General features: G+C 42.2%; 1 protein-coding gene across 1 annotated transcript in view; it reads right to left on the bottom strand.

Annotated features, from left to right (window-relative positions):
* The window catches only part of T265_06495 (hypothetical protein), a gene marked incomplete at both ends in the record, with an annotated part of 49,604 nt that extends 45,581 nt beyond the window's left edge, over positions 1–4,023 (bottom strand). The window contains one exon of the mRNA XM_009171769.1: positions 2,769–4,023. Within this exon, the coding sequence (XP_009170033.1) occupies positions 2,769–4,023 (1,255 nt within the window). The remainder of the gene's footprint in view (positions 1–2,768) is intronic.
* Positions 4,024–19,833: the final 15,810 nt, after the last annotated feature.

Genomic DNA, 19,833 nt, shown 5'->3' with positions numbered 1-19,833 from the left:
ACAAACCACTGAGTATTCTCTGTATCTCCATGCTGAAAGCTGGGATACCAAACCAGGGGACGGGTGTTTTGTCTAGAAGGCCATACCAACTAACGCTCAGAACTAAATGCGCACCCGCCAAACAAAGAACAAATTTTCATCAATTTTCCTACCAAAATTTCGCTTGTGGCCGAAGTTTCATCATACAGATTTTGAAAGAGCTTATGCAGCAGCGAACTTCCAATAATTTTCTGATCGAAGCCCATTCTGAGGAAGAGAGTGAGAAGCATTTCGCCTCTGTGTGTAATCGGCATCCTAGTGTGCGTATTCGAATGTCCACATAGGTCGTTTGTCGTGCAATCGTCACGAAATGGTCTTAAAAAAGGTATATTCCATGAACAATATCCAGTTTGCTTAATCCATTAAAATGAAGCTCTATTTCAGTTCAGTTATTATGTACTTGGTTAACTCCAGCCATACTGTCGAAGACCTTGAAACAGCGCAAAGAGTCCCAGAAGATTATTTCAAGTTATGAAGAACTCAGATGCTTGCAGTTACCTAAGCGATATCCACCTAGTTTAATGAATCTGAATTTTGGGCGCGAAAAACAATCCCTGGGGACACTGAATCTTAACCGTACACAACACCTACGAACCGCAACTTACTTCTAGACGAAATTGTACACAGTTCTGGAAATGCACTTAGCTAAAAACTAGCCTAGTTTTGAAACAGGACTCAAATGAATCCGGCTGAATCTGACGCTTAGGACCGTGCTGCACACGGACCGCCTCATGTTTCAGTTGGTACGATATTTGAGATACCGCATCATATTTTCTTGACGGAACATATTTTCCACAAGATTTCTGAAAACTGCTCAATAGCCCACAACCGTTTCTTTTGATCCTGAGGCTCGTCAGATAGGCACAGTCTCAGAGTTCCTGTCAATCTTATGTTTACCTTGAATCCAAAGTGAATACAATTTGCGAGCTACTCATTTGAACGCCGGTTTTGTTTTCAAGAGGAACTCAAATGAATCCCAACTGAAGAATAATATACACAAGAGATTCAGTTGAGATTCATTTGGATTCCCCCTTAAAGCCAGCTTAGTTTGCAAATGGGTACATTTCGCAATATGGATTCTAATTATGAACTGGATAGTTTTCCGCTCTTCTAGCACTTTTTTGCATTTGAATTCACATAAAGCATATGAGTTCACGGGGTTTCCTTACGGCAAAATTGCTGCTCATCGAATCGCTACTCTCAAACTAAGTGATCTGTGTAGAGAAGGCACACTAGTTCTGGAAATCCTTGAAAGATACAAATACAGTCATGCGAAAAGAGTAGAAATGATAATAACCTAAGTTAATTTGAGCAAAACACAGGTAAATTACCAAAGACCTACGTACGGAATGAAACAGAATGAGTTCTCTACCGACGAATTCAACTCGTTTGCAGAGTAAATTGCCGTTAACAGAAGGCTTATTTGAAGCCCCCGTTTATGACCGTAAGTGGATTACACCTACGTGGTTGGCAATAAGAGAGGCTAAAGCTCTATTGGACTACCGAAGAGTTTTCAATAATCTTATAATTATCTTGTTGCGTCTAGAGACCTTCTTTAGTTAAAAGCCTAGACATACAAGGATCGATTTTCATAATCGGTGTAGGTGACAGAATATAAATCAAGCCCCCAGAAGCTCACCGCTTTAAAGAACTCTGACTCCAGTTATTCACTATACTGTAGTATTATCGATTTATTTTCTAAATACGGTCAAAGGCGCATACTCGTTTCATGGCATTGTATACCCTTTTGCGCACGCTTTACTAGCCCAGCTTATCATAAGTAGTTTACAAACATTTTGCATTATTTGGTCGCTGTTCCCTAACCAAAGCTGCGCGAAATATGAAGCAGAGTCTGATCGCAAAATTAGGCATTTCCATGCAGTGTTTATTAACTAAAGAGCACCATGCCCCTCACAAACTAACCTGGAGCCCTACTTCTCACTTTTCTCTCCGCTGCTAAAGATTGTGTATCCTGTGCGTATTCAAATTCTAGAAACCTCGCAGCCGACGCTAAAACGCAGCACAAACAATCTCTCTTCCTTCCTAGAACGCCTAAACAGGATGGTAATTCGGTAAACTGACCCTCTCGACAGACTGACTGCACAATGAGCACAATGCGCGATTAGCGTGAAATTAAATCAGGGTGCGATGACTAGGGGAGCGCGTAATTTATGCAGTGTATGTTCTGTGAAGTTCCAACTAACAGCCATCGTTTGGAGTGTGTTCCGATAAACTGACACTCAGCACAAACTGAAGTAAGGCATTTCAACAACAACAACAACAACAACAACAACAACAACAATAACAACAACCTGCCTTAGTGTGAAAACACCGTTGTTGATCTGTCGCGTGTTCTGTTCGGTAAGTAGCCCGATAACTTTGGGTCATCTGTCGAGCAGACATCCCCAGTGAACGACTGGGTGAGGTAAGAAATTCTAGTGGAATTTTAATGAACTTCTATTCACGTCACATCTGCCCAACCAATTGTCTAACCCCGGTGTCTTAACGCAGTTACTCAAACTGTCATAAAAATAAATGTGCAACACCCCATTTATGCACGTATGATAGTCTGCTTTTGCACCTTCTGGATATATATATATATATATGCGTCAGATTTCTAGTTTCGAATGCGAAACGTTCTGAACACTACCGTTACTACGGAAAGGCACTGATGCTCTTAAATATGACTTCTAGAGAAAAACAAAGGGTGACCCCTATGGCTCACTCACCTGATGATGCTCGCAAGATATATGTCCCACTTGGATGACCCATAACTAACAGCATCTTTTCAGCCTCCTCTCGGTCAACGTCAAACCAAGCAGCATGCTTGACTGGTAAAAGATCCACAATCTCAAGTTTTTCCAAAGGTACAAAACCACGAGATGGTTTGTTAGTTGTTAGGTCCAGTTTGGTTGGGTGCTCAACAAACAACCAGCTGCCTGGTGAGGAAGGTTGATACCCCAATGGGTTCTGGTGAATTATGTTCAACCTCTCCCCCACTTGTATGGTTAATTCAAAAGGGCTGTTTCTCACATGAGGAGCAATACAAACAGCAACATCTTTCCTTAGTTTGTGCACCCTTGTCAGTCGTGATGTGGATCTGCAGAACGACTCAGAGCTGCATGCATCGTTCTCCTGGTCTCTCAAAAAGCCCAAGTAACTTCCGGTTGTATCCCGCGAATCATGTAAGTTGGGGGCAAGAAAGTCTGGTTCTAAGTTTCGGCGACGTGTTCTGGGTGGTCGTGGTGGTATATCTGAATCGTCCGGTTCTGATCTTCCATTTTCAGATACATCCGAGTCTCCCACACCGCAAACGCCCACGGCGCTTGTTAGATCTGCTCTCTGGCGGTCCTTTGTCGCACATATTGAACAACTACCCAGTCCGCTATCATTAGGCGAGCCTTCTGTGAATCGACTTTGCCAGTGCAAATGGTTACTGGAGCCATCGTTGGAAACACTTCGTTTAACTTTCCCTGAATCTAAATAATTTCGTCTCCCATATGAAGATTGGGGCTCGGGGGAAGCCAGGTGAACCGGATACAGTTTTGAATGCGAACCAAAAACGCCAAGAAATCGGTTCTTGGTCGAATCGAACGGGGATAGGGATGGAGATTTTTCCACTCCGGAATCCAGACAAATTGAGGATGAAGCTGGAAAATTTTGCTTTGTGTAGAGATTGTGGCGAGTGTTTCCGTTGATGTGTTTTATCTTCGGAGTTGTGGTATAAAATATTCGTTCGGAATCTGTCAAACATCCAGCGGCTGTTAACTGCGGAGTATCACGAGATGAAATTTGAATCACAGGATTTGTTCTTGATTCCCAACCCCCTTGAAATAAAGCAAGTGAATTCTCAGGATCCGCAATACGGCTTTTGTATTTTGAGGTATTTTGTATGTGATATGCCAGGTCATTCAATAGGGAAACACATTGTGGTGATTCGACTAGCTGTCTCTGATCGATTTGTGATGGTATGCAGTTACCCATTAAAAATGAGCGAACCGAGTAGACAACTTTCTTTCGTCTGCTTTGCCAACTTGATAATGCGTTCGATGCGCCGGTTCTCTGAGACTGTCCGTCGCCTTAACGATCGTCCGGTCGTAAGACGCACCAATAGGTGCGGGCATAACGCGTGATAACACAGACACACACCAAGTCACAACACAGGTTAAGCACAATGACCGTGTGCATCGAGCATTCACAAATTCGTGTGACCCCGGTGTAATTTTCGCGTCGATGCTTTTGTTCTACATGTAGAGAACATGTAGTGGCGCGTATCTGTGCACGTCAGTCTGTGGCTAGTCAAATGGAACACACTATAGGTAGATTGCTTTTCACAGACTGACCTTTGTAGGCTTACCACCAAACAGGACAAGGTAGCGGCGATAGTACCACGGGCTTCAGAATTATGTTCAAAATAGTGACTTGTGGGAACAAGGGAAACTTCAAGTTCCGCTTCATTGAGGGTAGTTTTGACGAACAGCAGAGCTCCCTAGAGCTGATACTTGGACGCAGGTAATGAAATCCTTCTGACAGTTATTTTGCACAGGAAGTGTTGAAGAAGGCTGAGCGCTTGAACCTTCATCTAAAAAAGAGCGCTGTGAATGTGTTTGTTTTCATTATAACTCATCAGGTGCATGTAGAGGGACGCCCCAAACTGGGATATCACTTAACTAATCAGCATGCATCCATCAAACTATCCATCAATCCAAACTTCAATTAACCAGTCTCAAAGTTGTCTGACTTTCATTTAATTTAATTGCAAATTCCTGGAACTCATTTCCCTGGCATTCTGTTCTTTTAAGTTCAAGTTAATCCACCATCTGCAGGTAAAAGAGCAACCAGAAATCGAACATCAGTTTACATCAGTTTACATCAGTTTACGTCAGCTGCTGAGACCTTAAATTCCCCGAGCCGCGGACATGCTTTACATGAACAGTAAAATATCGCATCCTACTCTTGACCATTCAAAACTGTAATATGCCTAGTAGACGTGGCACTACATAACATATATATATATATATATGTATATCATACTGGCTACAGCATACACTGAAACGTCTATTCTGGACACTCTCTAGTCATAGTTTCCCTCAAATGATCTTCCGTGCGGAGACAACCACTATATGTCGCAAGGTGAAACCTATAGAATAGAAAGCCAATAAATGGGCACATACCTTGGCAACAATACAAGCCCCAGAACCACCACGGCCAGAACCACATCCTATTATCTACAGAGTGGCTAAAGTATCTGAGAACGTTCATCTAAAATGGATCTGGGTTACGCATAGAAGGTAAATTGTTATCCAATAAAACTTGCAAACGTGGATGCACAATTTGACTATGTGATGAGCAGGGTAGGCCATCTAATCCATTTTTGCCTTTGTAAAAAGTAAATATTTTTATGTCTCTAAGCTACGGACCTGACAAGTCAGGCCCTCCAACTGACCTCATTTCGTGGTCTTACAGCAGCATTTTCAAACAGTTTAGTTCGTTGGAACTATCCGTAATTTTGAATACATCTTGATATTGTCCGATCAATGACACGGTGTAACGATGAGAAGGAGGTTAATGAAACGGACCTTCGGTAGATTCAAAGACGCCAACTAACTACAATGAGCCACAGTCGTGCCTGAGTGTGTAAGTCTCCTAACCACTTGCGTGCATGTGGTACAGATTATTTAGGTGAGATCAAACTACAGTGACGTTTCGCCAGCTGATGACATCAGTTTTCGTTCCAAAAGCCAAGAAATGTGTACAGTTTAGGACCTGTAACAAGAGCCCAAGTACACACAACTTAGACGCAACGGACTTCTCAACTGAGAAATGAGACCGAGACCACTCATCCACCGAGCCAACGTTGTATCAACTATTCTAGGGACCCGACGCGTAGCATTCAGTGCGTGCTTAAGTCCTTGTGCGGTATTATCTAAATCGCCATTGCGTGAATTGTACTTAGGTCTGTCTTGTGTCGCTAACCAAAAGAGTAACCCTTAATGATAACGAGATGGTTTTTCAGCAGTGGTAAGAATGGCATGTGTTTGCAGGAATTTCATTAAAACGGCTGAATGAGTTCCTTCGACCATGAACTCTTAATTAATTTTAGAGCAAGCAACTATCGATTGGAACCGCACTGCGAACAAAATGTCGTCAACGGTCTGAATGATAGAATTGACGGTAATCGGTAGTTATAAAACCTAAAGCACAAAAAACTACAAAGCTCTCAACAGGTCGGATGATGCCCACGTCAATACTTCATTTGCCTGATAAGTGACAAGAGTCCAGACACTGTTTCAATTGACCTACCCAGAGTAGATCTGACAGTGAGTAGGATCAACGGTATCGAAAGTCCAATAAAGGAAGTTAAAACATATGAAGTGTTTTGAAGTACTTCGCATGGGTAGTGTGGAAAAGGACTGTTCATCCTCTTTCAGTTGCTTGTCTCGTCGTTGCTGGATCATTTTTCAAGCGACATTATGGAGTAAGGACTTTCTGCATCTTGGAATACAGGTGCATAGAAGTACGTATATTTGCCGTTAACCAAGGCGATACACGTTTGTAACAGATGGACGACAAAACTGTTACCAGTTTATCAGCCATTACTAATTATTGTGGCCATGCTACATCTACTGCACAACAATCTTTGTATGGCATTCCACTACCGACAACTTTACTTGGATGAATCAGGTCTTGGCGCGACTCCGTTCCCTATCTTCAAAACCACCTCAGTATAGACACGAGAGTTGCCAGAGCTGGCTTCCAGAATATTTTGTCGAATGAGATTCATGCTTGTTTGTTTGGGCTTATGATTGATTTTAGTTTTCAAATTCAAGTAAACCCAACTAAGACGGTGAGTTCGATCTCACTGAACTACGGTTTAGTTGCCACCGCCTTACTCCATTTATATAGGTATTATGGCCTTCCATTTGTATGTACCGCTCGCCATATTTAGTTAGCTCACTTACGTTAAATACGAGTAAAACTTTGGTTAGGATATTGGACTCGAAACCACAGAGTTATAAGGGAATAGCTGGTTTCACGAGCCAGTTTCACAAGTCGACTAAAATATCTGTCTCTTGTTTCCGATAGAAAGCTCAGTTCCTCAAACCAATCAAAAGGCTTTTTGATCAGTGGAAGCTTACATACCAACGATTTAGAGTTCTGCGAAAAATTAGGAATTGTCACGATAAAGGACTCCCCAAAACCTCTAATACATTGATCCTAAGACAACCATTCACTCTAATCAGAGTGGAAGTTTGTCTCACAACAAACACTGACTTATCGCGTTAATCAAAAGAAATGCTGAGAGTTCGCCTCAAAACTCTTTCAGCCTTGTAGCCTACTCACTCAGAGTGGCTGTATCACCAGACTGAACTTTCAGCCAGTTAAAACCGAGTCCACTAGTGCCAACGTTTCCGTCTTCATATAGTGGACACAGCCTCATATATGTTATCTTATGCTCACTCCACAAGTTTATGTAGGTACGGGACCTGTCATCCAGGTATGAGCTAGCCAGTGGATCGACAGGCTTGGCGAACTTTAATGTGACGTACATGCCGATGTGAATGATTCTGCAAGCTACCGATGTAGACCTGCAAGAACGAGTTAGACGGTTTAATCTACTGCCGATTCTAGCAGTTTCACATGTTGAGGATGACTAAGATCACTGTGGTTTTACGCATCACTTGGAGTACAACTGGATAGATTCGCAACAGCTGTCTTCGTACCCAGTGGTGTAAATGGAATGTGTCATTGGCAGCAGGAGGCCAAGGTTGTTCAGTTTACAAAGTGACCCGGACGCAATTTGTTCATGTTAATTTGGTTGCACCCATCTCAAAAGATTAACAGTGACTAGTCAAAATGCTTCCTCCCATTCAGTAATCGACAGTATAGACTGATCGATGTGGTCTTCGCGTAGCTGCATCGGGAGGATGTGAGCACCATGTCGGGATTGTGCCCCACTGATACAGATGTAACCGATTCGCACAACTTTATCTTATACGGGGTCATCAGGCTCGTTTTCGCAGAGGATGTTAAATAACACAACTGGCAACATGGGTTAGTTTGCAGAATGGTCCATCCGATCAGTCGACAGAGGGGTGATTCACCTAGGGAAATCTAATGAACTAAATTGCACTCGTGTTATGCTGACGGCGTCTTGAATCCTACAGAGGGTACAGAACAGACCTATATAATGGTCGTTGGCTTGTTCGCTGAGCTGGGCAATTTGCTTGCCCAGCTCAGCGAACAAGCCAACGACCATCTACGCTACCTGAGCTACCGACATTCTCCTCTATAGAAGACCTATATAATAAAAAGCACCTGTTTGTTGCTCAGAGGGTAGACATTCTGGAAAACCTGTCATACTCAGGGCTAATCCAAAGTTCTGTGGTTGATTTTATGAATTTGTGTTGTAAAATTGTTCATAACACAGTATTCTTAATTAACCGCTTTGCAGCAGAATGATAGCAAAGTCAACATATTGTGTCAGGTGAATTTCAGGTTTCCCTTGACCTAACGTATTTTTCGATTGTCGTTGTACGGACAATCGTTCGTCTGAAAAAACAATGAACTTAGTCATTTATTTCTTCGTGCAAGTATGAAAACAAACACATGCGATTGCTATGCTCTTATTTTTTGCACTGAGCAGTCAACCATTTTGGTGAAAACTTTATCAGTAAAACCGACTCGGAACGCGGAGACCCTGACATGTGCGTAGAGCATGTGAATAGGTGTAAACACAAACCCATTGCGACAGTTAATTTTCCCCCATACTGGCAGCTGCAATGCCTTATGAATGAAGTGTCCACTAAGATGCATTCGTGAATAAATCACATCTGGTTTGCAATGGCATGAAGTACAGCTAACGGGTTTACTCTATTTACAATCTGATCACGCGATCTCCGGTAAATGCTCTAGTTGCACTTTACATGAAGTACTTATAATGACGCCGGAAGTGGTATGAACGTGAATTTCGTCCACTAGTGACTCTCCTAGCGTATCTATGGCATAGCGTTGTTTGGACAACTTTTGTACGAGCCATGGCACCCAATTGTCGGAATCATGTGAATTACCACATGTTTACTGGTTTTGGCCAATACTGATGGATTACTTAATTTCTGTGTTAATCATATTGCAATTTAATTCCGATTTTACTGTAAGTAGTCTCATGTGATTTCCGGAATGAAAGAATTTGTAATTCTTCGATCCTTCATTTCAAGTTCCTTGGAGCAGTTTAGGTATGTAACTTGCGTAGCTATCACTGAATCTTCTACAGGAATCTTCTACAAGAAAGAACTAAATACGTTACTTACCGGTAGCCAAGACTGACTGTTTCTGTCGTACAGTGTAGTATCCACGATATGGCTTGAAGGGCTTACTTCACCGAAGAGTGATGGGACAACCGAGAGAATAATACACTCGGAAAATGTCCCAAGTTGCCCAATTTAGCATATTTGAAGGATGACAATATAATAATACGGCAATAAGCATATGATAGTCATCACATGCTAAAACAATATCGTTCGGTTGGTGCGGAGACTTGGACACTCGTGATGACAGACAGACAGGGAGCTTGTGGTAATCGTTCAAACGCAAGGTGGGACAACATCAAATAACCGTATCCTAACTAAAAACGCCTGTCGAAAACAGGGGTGAAATAGGTTGTTGTCAAGGCAGCCTCTGACAAAAGTTCCAGACTACCCATAAACTTATGAGCAGGGGCATGCTGCGCATATCAGTGATTCTTATGGAAGGACTTTAATTAATTTTCTGCTAATCACGAAACACCTGGAACTAGCAGGGTCGAAATATCTCTTCGTGATAGCACTCAGTTGTCAGTAGCTCGTGTGAGGTCTATCGCCGAGCTGTTGGATTCTAACCGAACGGTACACTGCACTTGAACTCGTGGATGAGTTTGGACGCCATATACCAGAAGAGGTATCTGCGGCCACGGCTTCGCTGCTAAATTTCTACACCTGTTTCGGTCAACGGCAAACTTTCCCCTACACTGTTCAATCCACTCTTCTCTACATTTATCCACTGGTTTATTTGTGATGACGCAGAGTGCTGCATAGAATTTCAGACGTCATTGTTTACATTCATCTCTGGGACAGAAAGAGTGCAGTAACAGCAAAAATGACTCCGTTAAGCGTACGTCGGCATGTTGTCATGGCTGTTGGCGGATGACCACAGGGCAAGCCCGATACTGTCATGGCCACAACCTGTTCAGGGCCACATCAAAAGTGCATAAATGCACCAAACAAATAGGTGAGTGGGGGGGCTTGAACCGATGAGGACACTATCACAGGCCAGCGCGTCGCGATATCATACGAAACAGTGACAGTGTTTTCGTTGCCAGCTGAATGGTTGGGCATTGCAACCACCTTGGAAAAGATGAGTGGATGAGTTCGGAAGTCATTTTGAAGTTAATTTGGCGTACAGTGAATCAAATGCGTGTTCGATGCTCGGAAGTAGTTCATTGATCCCAGATCCACTCATGAACTGGACGACTCAATAGACATTACCGTACAACCAATCCGTGAAACTTTTGATGGGGAGATTTTGCTATAGGATCGCTAAAAAACGCTGCTGTTTTGCGATTATGTGTCAACTGAAGAAGCATATTCACTATGACCGGGAAGAAAGCCATTCTAACTTTATTAAAGAAATTCCATTAAAATCCGAGACTCTTCACTGAGTTAACTGTATTCTAGCAGTTGATGAATAACAGAGGTTGTTAGAAGCAAACTCACGGCTCATAGGTACCATTCCTAATAAATTTGATCACTGCAAAGAATACCCGTCACAACAAAAAGGACATAGGTATTAGGTTGTCCTACTTGACCGACCGAGGACTGACCGAGGCTCTCAAGGATACTCGCACCTGGACGTTCATTTCACTGATTAGGTCCTGTGTTGTGAATAGTCACTATACGTCTATACATTTACTGGTCCACAAAAGGCAGTCGGTTATTTTAAGACATTTCAACTAGCAGAATTGACAAACATATGCAAGTTTGCTGAAAACTCTTCGACAGAGCACTATCGGCATCGTCCTTCCTTGAGTTCATCAGATAAATGCAGTATTTGATCCTAGATAATCTTTATGTTCTGCCTAGGCATCAAATTGTTGACAAGCTGCAAACTACATTTATTTGATAATTACTTGGATTTTAACGGGAGACTCAACTTAATTTAGCTCACTCTGTCACTACAGAGAGCGAGTTCTTTCAAGAAAGCATGCCTTAACATCTGAAATTCCGAACCAACGGAAACAAGGGACGGATTCTGTGCAACACATTAAAACAAAGGATACTATAGATAAGAGACTCAGTTAAGTTTGCCGTTTACTTTGCAAACGGGTGTATTGCCTCTACTTTTTCTCTGTTTTCTGCTGAATCACTGTCGATTTTCATCATTTTTGAGATCTTTTTGAACACGTTTTTTTATGTTACGATTGTTCGAAACAGCCCATATATGAAAGTGTCTAGAAATAGTCCGAACAAGGCAGTGTTAGCAGTCATGGTATTTTAGTTTGGGTCCAGTTGAAGAGGTTGTCAGTAAATATCATCAAATCATTTATTTGGTACCTTTAATTGTACTTCAATCCAGTGTTTGTCTTCCTTTGTTCCGGTAATTTTGAGGCTAAAAAGACAAAAGTGTAGTTCCTTGAGAGAGGTGTGGTTGAGATGTTGGCATCTTTGTTGCAAAGCATTCTGAATGTCTGTAGAGTAACTTCGCTTCAAGCAAGTTTTGATCATATAAATGCACTATTCAAGCCAGCCTAAGGATACTGCACTGTTGAAAAACAGTAAGTATTTTTTCGTTTGGAATTCTTCATGAACGAGGTTCATACAGGCCGTTTCAATAGTTGGCTGTATCCATTTATCTTTTTTCTGCAACCTTGACCGCCACGCACATGAACCTTTAGTCAGAGGTTAGTCAGAGGTTTTGAGGTAAGTAGTGGGGACTCAGGTTACATGGCTCTAGTTAACTGCGTTATAGGCTGTGAAGTTAGTGAACAGAATATGCACATAATCCTTCCAGTGCATTTAAGAATTTTGTACAGTTATGGACATCACTGTCACTAGCTCACTTGTAAACCGAGCAAGGTGTTTGCGCATTTTCTCCCCCGTTATGTTAACATGCTCGACTTTTTAAAAAATGCAAAACAGTAATTGTTCTATATGAGACTGGACTTGAGTAGCGTTTTTCAAACAGAAATTTTCTCTCAAGGAGTGCCCTCATAGCCTTTTGTTGAGATGAACTATTCGTTCCCTAGAGGCTACTAGAGGTTGAGCGTATTTCGATATCTCAATGGATGGCGAGTCTGTGAAATCTACGCACATCCTTATTAGAGCAGCTTTCAACAGCTCTACCTGAAAAAATTTGCTAATTATTCTGCTTCACAAATGAAGTCTTGTCAGGTAGAACTACTCCAATACCATGATCACCGGGCCACATAAATATCAGGACAGCTTTGGGATGCCATACTTAGCTGAGGATCAGAATAAACAAGACATTTACAAGAGTAGAACTGCTACATCATCACAATCCTTATCATCTCTACTATTTTTTACTACCTACGACATCAATCTTACCACCTACATGGACCTTTTCATCCCGAATGAGCACACAAGAACCACCCCAAATAACTGCCACACTATTTCCAGTTGACTGAACGGGTTTGGTCTGATAACAAATCGGTAAGAAATGAAAGCCATTTGGGCTAAATTTCTCGCCTCTTCTGGGCAGAAGTTTCTGGAATTGCACACATTTTCAAATAAAAAGAAAAAGTTTCTTGGCGGAACAAGATACTCACAAGATTACTGAATTTTCAGCAACCCTGTAATTAGTGAGTTTCATCAACAGAATATACTGTGATATCCTAAATATCATGCCAATTGCAACACACGACGATCTCTCTGCCGCTCGTTCAGTTGAGTAATATCACAAATGAGTGATTCGGTTAGGTTTCTCGTTGAAATCAACTTTATCTATAGGAGAGTGCGTTCCTCTAAGAGGAAAGATCTCTTGGAAATGAAACCGCGTCTGCTGTTGATTCAGTTCGTAGAATCTCACTGAAGCAGAAATTGCTTAGCTTCATCCCCATCAGGCTACTATTTTGCCTACTTAGTGACAAATGGTTAGGCTAGGTCAACTGTTCGAACTCCTACCCTGGAAGCAGCGAGTTCGAAGCTCCCTATCTGAGTTTTTTAGGTGCACACGGCTGAGGAGTCTAAATAGGGATGAAACAGCCAAACGGTGTTTCTAGGCTTTTTCGGCATAGAGACGGAGACTTCTCAAAATATGGGGTTGATTAAACTTTCGTATTTTTTTCATAGTGATGGAGTTACCGTAGAAACCTCACTTTTGTCACGACTTTGACCTTTGAATTATGTATGTCGCTACTTGACATGTCCGGTACCAGTGTTACTGATTGAAAACAGGGCAAAACATACTATTAATTGTTCGGAGAGTTCCGATCAATACTTCAAGGTTGGCATAAACCTCCTTCGCTTCTGACGCATGAGCTAGAGTCCTTATTTAGTCTGTCAACATTTAAGCCATTATTGGTGAACCATTCAAAACTCAGGCGAATGTTTCATTAACGTGATTGATTCAACTGGAGTCAGCATTCGTTACGAGTACAACGTCAGATGTACATCAACAAACGTAGGCTGGTAAACCACAGCTTCGTATTTGGTGTCTGTTCGCAACCACGGAGACGGCACTTCTTGAAGATATGCTTAATGGAGCCAGAATTATCAAATTTCCCTCTGTACGTTCACTCAGATGTCATTGTCAGTTTCCGTAGGTATCGAAAACGAATGCGACAACTTTCAATCTTATCATATAAGCATTTCTACTACCTCGCACTGAATATACCCTTGATCATATTCACCTGCGCTATTGGACATTGTCATAACATGTAATCTCCAATTTCACCGTTGAAGAATGACTATTAGGGCCACACGGCACATGTAGGAATGAGTGCGCTATCAGGCTAGAATCGGCGTCAAACACATCCTTGTTTTGTAAACTGTATATAATGGGTAGTAAACAGGCCCCTCCACCCAAGCCTGTAGAAGCACATTGTGGATTGTCATCGAATGCTTGAGGGGAAGGTTGTCCGTCTGTCTGTTTTCTTTCAGTGTTACCCCCATCTCCATCGACAGCAGTACAATGGTGCTTAGCTGCCACGCAACTGTGAGGAACTAAAGAATGAGAAAAGAGTGAAAAGGAAATGGAAGGATATGGACTTATTGCAAAGATGTCCTGCCCTTGAGAAAACCAATCAACGATAAGGTATCTACATCTTTGGACAGCATTACAATAAACACAACTGAATATTTTCCATAGAAGAAAATGTCATGTCATGTCGAAGTAATGGATTACCAGCGGGATCCAATCAGGTTCCTTTTCAAACCTCACTTGCCCTACGCTCAGCGCACAACGACAGGTGGACTGTGGTTAGGGATGCCTGCTAATAGGATCGGGAACCAAGTGGGTCCCAACTGGGAAGGCGCGAGAATCTCAGAGCTCATTTTGAAAGTGGCCGCTTTCAGTTCAGTTTGACATATCATGGCGTGTGCCTCGAGAATCTTCCGGGTAAGACTGTTAGATGAGGCAGTTCGACAAAATTCCACCTGAATATTCACTCAACGGATAAGTGCATGAATTCAAGAGGTGTTGTTAGTTCAGTACCATTGACTTCCAGGGAAATGTACTTGCCAATTTATAAGCATTTTTCTAGAAAATATGAGCATCTTTTCATAGCCGTTTCATGCAGCTTCGTTCTGCTACTCAGGTACGTCGCGATTAATCACTTAATGAACACCCAAATTTGAGGTGTTTCAAGGTTAATGTGTTCAGTGAAGCGGTACAATTCTCCTTGGTCAAGGATCTCAGATCGGTATTACAGAAGAATGATTTCAATGAAAAGAACGTGAACACTCGCCAGAGTTCACTTCCTTGAATAAATGCTCTGCTGTCACGAAAAATGTAATAGTCTGAAGAACTGGATGTCATACGGTCAATGCAACTGCGTCATTCATTATATCGGAACCTCGTTCCTCCTCACCCTCGTTCTACTATCATTCACTGTTTTTCGTCAACTAAATCAATATTTCTCTTGGACATAATTCACCGACCGTTTTTGTTGTGGCGGCTGTGTCATGGCGATAAGGCATGATTTGTTGATCGTGCTATGCAGATAAATCTGCCACCATCACAATTCTGTTGTGACTTTGGCCAGCGTATCGTAAAATATGTAGCATAACCTCTGCCAGTGGTACAGAAGGGTTAATTGATGATCAGGCGTGGTCACTTGAATTCGTCGACCGAATGAAATTAAAAATGCTGCAATCAGCACTCGCTACCATACACTGTACCATTGACTGTGGTTTTGTGTGCGATTAGGCGTGTTTCGTGAACAAGTACATGCATTATTATCGATCGAGTCGGTACCACCGACTCATGAAAAGACCTAAGCTGATTCACTCCATGACGAACATCAACAGACCAGACTAAGCATGAAGCACCTGAGCACTTGGAATTCCTTCAATTGAATGAAAATCGAAAGATGCCCCATGTGTGAGGACCTCGTTAATATTGGCAAACACGCTCAAGGCGTTGCATGTTTCCAGGATTATGAATGCAGCACCATAAAGAAGATAAATATGAAGAAGAGTTTGCAGCGCTATGCACTGAAATTTCTCTTGAAAACGGATATAGCGGGGCATTTATTTTTTGGTTGGTTTCCACAGTAAGATTTTCCTGTACAATTGTGAAAATTGTTGGTTGCCTTCGTTCACTTTACCCACACAATAATTGGCGAATGAAAATCGGTTAGTTAACACTTAATTGTTGAAAGAGGTTTTCATTTAAATTTCAGAACATAACGGCCTGATAAGTGCGGACGTTTTCGAACAACATACTTTTCAATGATTATTTATCGTATGTATAGTAAGCCCTAAAATAGGATCTATCATTCGGTTTACTCAGAAGGAACTTAGGCTAATTTGGCAGACGCATTTTACTGTTCATCTGCTTTTAGATAAATGGTTTCCTCCCCTTTCCACCGTACATCGAACTGCAGACGCTTTGTAGAAAACTATAGAAGACAATTGCTGAAGACTAAAAATTCCCCAGGTTGAATGGAATGAACAGAGCAGAGAGCGCGATGATCCCACAGCAGTCACTTTCATTTCACGGTGCTCCTTCATAGCATATCATAGCGGACCTTTTGCCAGAAATCACTCGGGGCAAAAAACAAAGCTTCCTTCGGTAGAAGGTATGTAGACGTATATGTAGCACATATCTTAACCAACTCAAACTGATACGATCAACAAATCAGATCCACTACCAAGTACCCGCGTAAGCACCACTCAGTTACGGTCTCTCTTCAGCCGGATTACTTTTGCTATGCTAAGTTGTTTAAACACTTGGTGTCTAAGGTCCTCGGATTGGGAGATGAGCGGGTGGAGAGTCTCACAACCATAGAGAAAGACCGCTCTTACAGTTGCCCTGTATACACAGCTTCTTCAGCGAAGTTCAGTTCTGACGTCGTAAATGACGCAAGTTCCAAAGACTGCTCAGTAACTTCATCTGTTATAGCACAACACGACTTATTCAGCTGTCAAGATAAGCGAACCGCTCAACAAACTCGATCCCTTCATTCTTAAGTTTCAGAGAAGCGCAAGGAATTTGGAAATCTTGAATTAAGACCTTGCACTCTGAAGGTGCAAAACGCATGCCAAAACATGGAATCACCTCCGATGTTCTGTTTAAAAAGGTTTGCGCGGACAAATAATCGCCACACAACAAAACCATGTCATCCGCATGACCTAAATCCGTTAATCTCTTCCCAAGACGTGGTTTTGATATCTAGGTTCTTGGACTGTGCACTCTGTGATGAGGTTCCAGACAGACTTGAACAAAAAAGGAGAGCGGGGACGGATCTGACGAACTCCACTTGTTGTCAAGGCGCTTCTGACTAGCTCGTTGTGTATCTTAACCTGGAGGTATGGAACCAAAAGACACGAAGAGTGCTGAAAAAACTTCAAGGGTATCCCCCTCTGGCCAATGACCAACAGAGTCAAAGGCTCCCTTGAAGTTGAGGAAAACAGCGATGCGTAGTAAACGGCACAAGAGGTACTGCTCGGTCACTTGATATAATGTAGAAAAGTGATCAGTATATTCTCAGAATTACCGTACTTCTACTATCTTGTATTTTGTTGGGGGTTAATTTTTCTGTCCAGCTCATGTATACACCTGCACACGTATACACTCCACAGTGTTGTGACTACACAAGGGTTGGAGGTGGTTCTGAGAATTTCGGACCAAACGTTTTGAATAGTTTATAGCACTAGCTAGCTATTTGTGTGTTTAGGTTTGTTGTAGATCTAGTGCAGGTCAGCCGAACACCATGGGTTTTAACCCTTCCGTTGTACTCATTTAGGTTGTCAGATCTGGACTACCAGTTGATCATCCTGCTGGAAATCGAACAGCCCTCATCTTACTATCCAGTCTTATTATTCCGACTACAGGACATTCAGTTGGATACACACTCGCCTTAGCGTAAACTGCGGGTGATGCTACCTTCTGGGCATGGTGGTCCATCGGTGTAGTTCGATGCTATGGACACTAGCCTACTGTGTATGCTCTACTTATCACCACTATGTACCACGGAGTTCACACATAAAAGCACCATATTTCTACGTATCGATCTGTGGAATGCAGTAGCGCAACTTCGTACACGTGCGAGTACACTGGCAGTTTGTTTTTTCGGCTGCCGTCAATTCTTTTGTGTGAGGTGAGCATTTAGTTGCTTCGATTACACAAGTACCACTAAGAAATCAGTCTATTTTGATGGAGTTGCTCGCCATGGAATTTCAACTTGCCTTTAATTTTTGAAGAGTGAACTTGCGTAAAACTACCCAAAATCACCACACGTGGTTAATTTTTCGTTGATGATCTCCCCTAAAGATGAGATTTACCGAACTGTTTAGGCCCGAAAAGTCATCTGGAGCGGCAGTGACTCCTAACAAGAGGAGGTTTTGCTACTAACTTCTTTTGATTTTGTTATTGTTCGAGGGACACTGAAGGTTGTCAATAAGTCACAGTAAGAACTCACCACTTCTATGGCTATTCAGAGCTTGTTATCAAGAAATACGGCCCAGACAGTGACAGAAATACGACAAGATTGAGAGTAATGGCCGCAGTGGATGTGATTCTACTTTGCAATCCTGAAGACGTAATGCGTCTTTTACTCTCATATCTCAACAGTTCAGTGTTCTAGGCATAACTGTATAGTGAATTACGCCGTTCTGTCTTTTTTCCCTCCGTTAGTGTGTAAATTCTACAAATTATGCAGCCCAGCTTGATTTCGTTCACTTGTGACAGAGAGTGCGTTGCTTTTGTCGCAAAAATAAAAGAGAACCAAGCGCCATTTTTCAATCTTACTTAATCCCGAAATGGCAAAGTGTCGTGTCTTATATCTCTTCCTCTATGGTTAGACGTAGTTATACCGAAGAGTAAAAAACCACTTATTGTGAATAAATAACGGAGCGCACCTCACGAATCCTTAGCCGTATCAGCACTATGTTCATCTAATAAGCCGAGGCAATACAAGGCACAGGTCATGCTTCAAAAGCACAAATTCATAACGCGGAGATAATACAGAGTTTACTAATCCCCTTAAGAGTACCTCTAATCGGTTTATTTCGCGTGAATATCGCGCTTCATTCAGGAACTATGCCAGGTAATTCCAAAATGTAATTGCAGCGACTTGATCAGATGTTGGGTCTGCAGGCTGACTTAAAACTCATTGATTTAGTTGAGTTCCCCTAGGTTTGAATGTTCGTTTAGGCCAACCAACACTTTGGCAAACATTACCACAGATGAACTAGTCGATCTCCTCCAGCTACCAAGTGAGTGTCCCTAAAGTGTTTCACTTTGCCTTGTCATCTTGAACTCCTAACCACAGGAAACTAAAATTTAACCACTTTGTATAACCTACAGTTTTTGGCAACATGCATTCGACCTAATTCGTGAGGGTCACTTATTGTAGTCAAGTCTAAGGGATCGTTTAGCCCACTTCCCCCGGGTTTTGTTCATGCAAACTCACTCAACTTAAAGCAAACGGATTGAAGCGTGCACCCACCAAGAACATATGGGACATGAGTCTAGTCACCACGAGTGGATTTGACCCCATCGTGGTCATGTCATTTGTGCTCACCCATGCGCCATTGAAGTTCATCATGAGAATCACAGAGTCGACCACGCCAAGGTGGCCAACTGGAGGAACTTCACTGAGAGGTCCGTAGAATTTAAACTCAAAGAAATGCATCGTCTTCGCCGGCTCTTAATGTGATTGATCATTGAGGCGATAGCCCCGCAGCCCTACGTGATACCTGGACTTTATGTTATGACAACATAGCCAAACTAGTCGGGGTACTGGATCGCTGAAAAGACTCATGATTTGCTGTAAGCCCGCAGAGAGATTTTTCTGTGTTCCAACGGGAACATAACAGGATATCCTCAGGCGCCATACAAAACTTCATCAACGTGCGTACTAGGAAGCATCTTGGATCTGGAAGGCAGATTAAATGGATACAACAAAGACAATCCGAAGTTCCGGAGGTTACTTCCCTTGGTTCACACAACAGGTCCCAGGGTTCCTTTTTATCAGTGAGAATACCAGGGAACCCAAGGGCTATCTGATGTCTAGAAAGCGCTTGGATAGTTGATCAAGTTTTGGTTTAGTTTGAAGTTCTTAGGTTTAACTATGCA

This window comes from Opisthorchis viverrini, assembly GCF_000715545.1.
Source record: "Opisthorchis viverrini unplaced genomic scaffold opera_v5_133, whole genome shotgun sequence".
Taxonomy (NCBI): Eukaryota; Metazoa; Platyhelminthes; class Trematoda; order Opisthorchiida; family Opisthorchiidae; genus Opisthorchis; species Opisthorchis viverrini.
The sequence above is the reverse complement of the archived record's forward strand: the minus strand, read 5'-3'. Positions and strand labels throughout refer to the sequence as shown.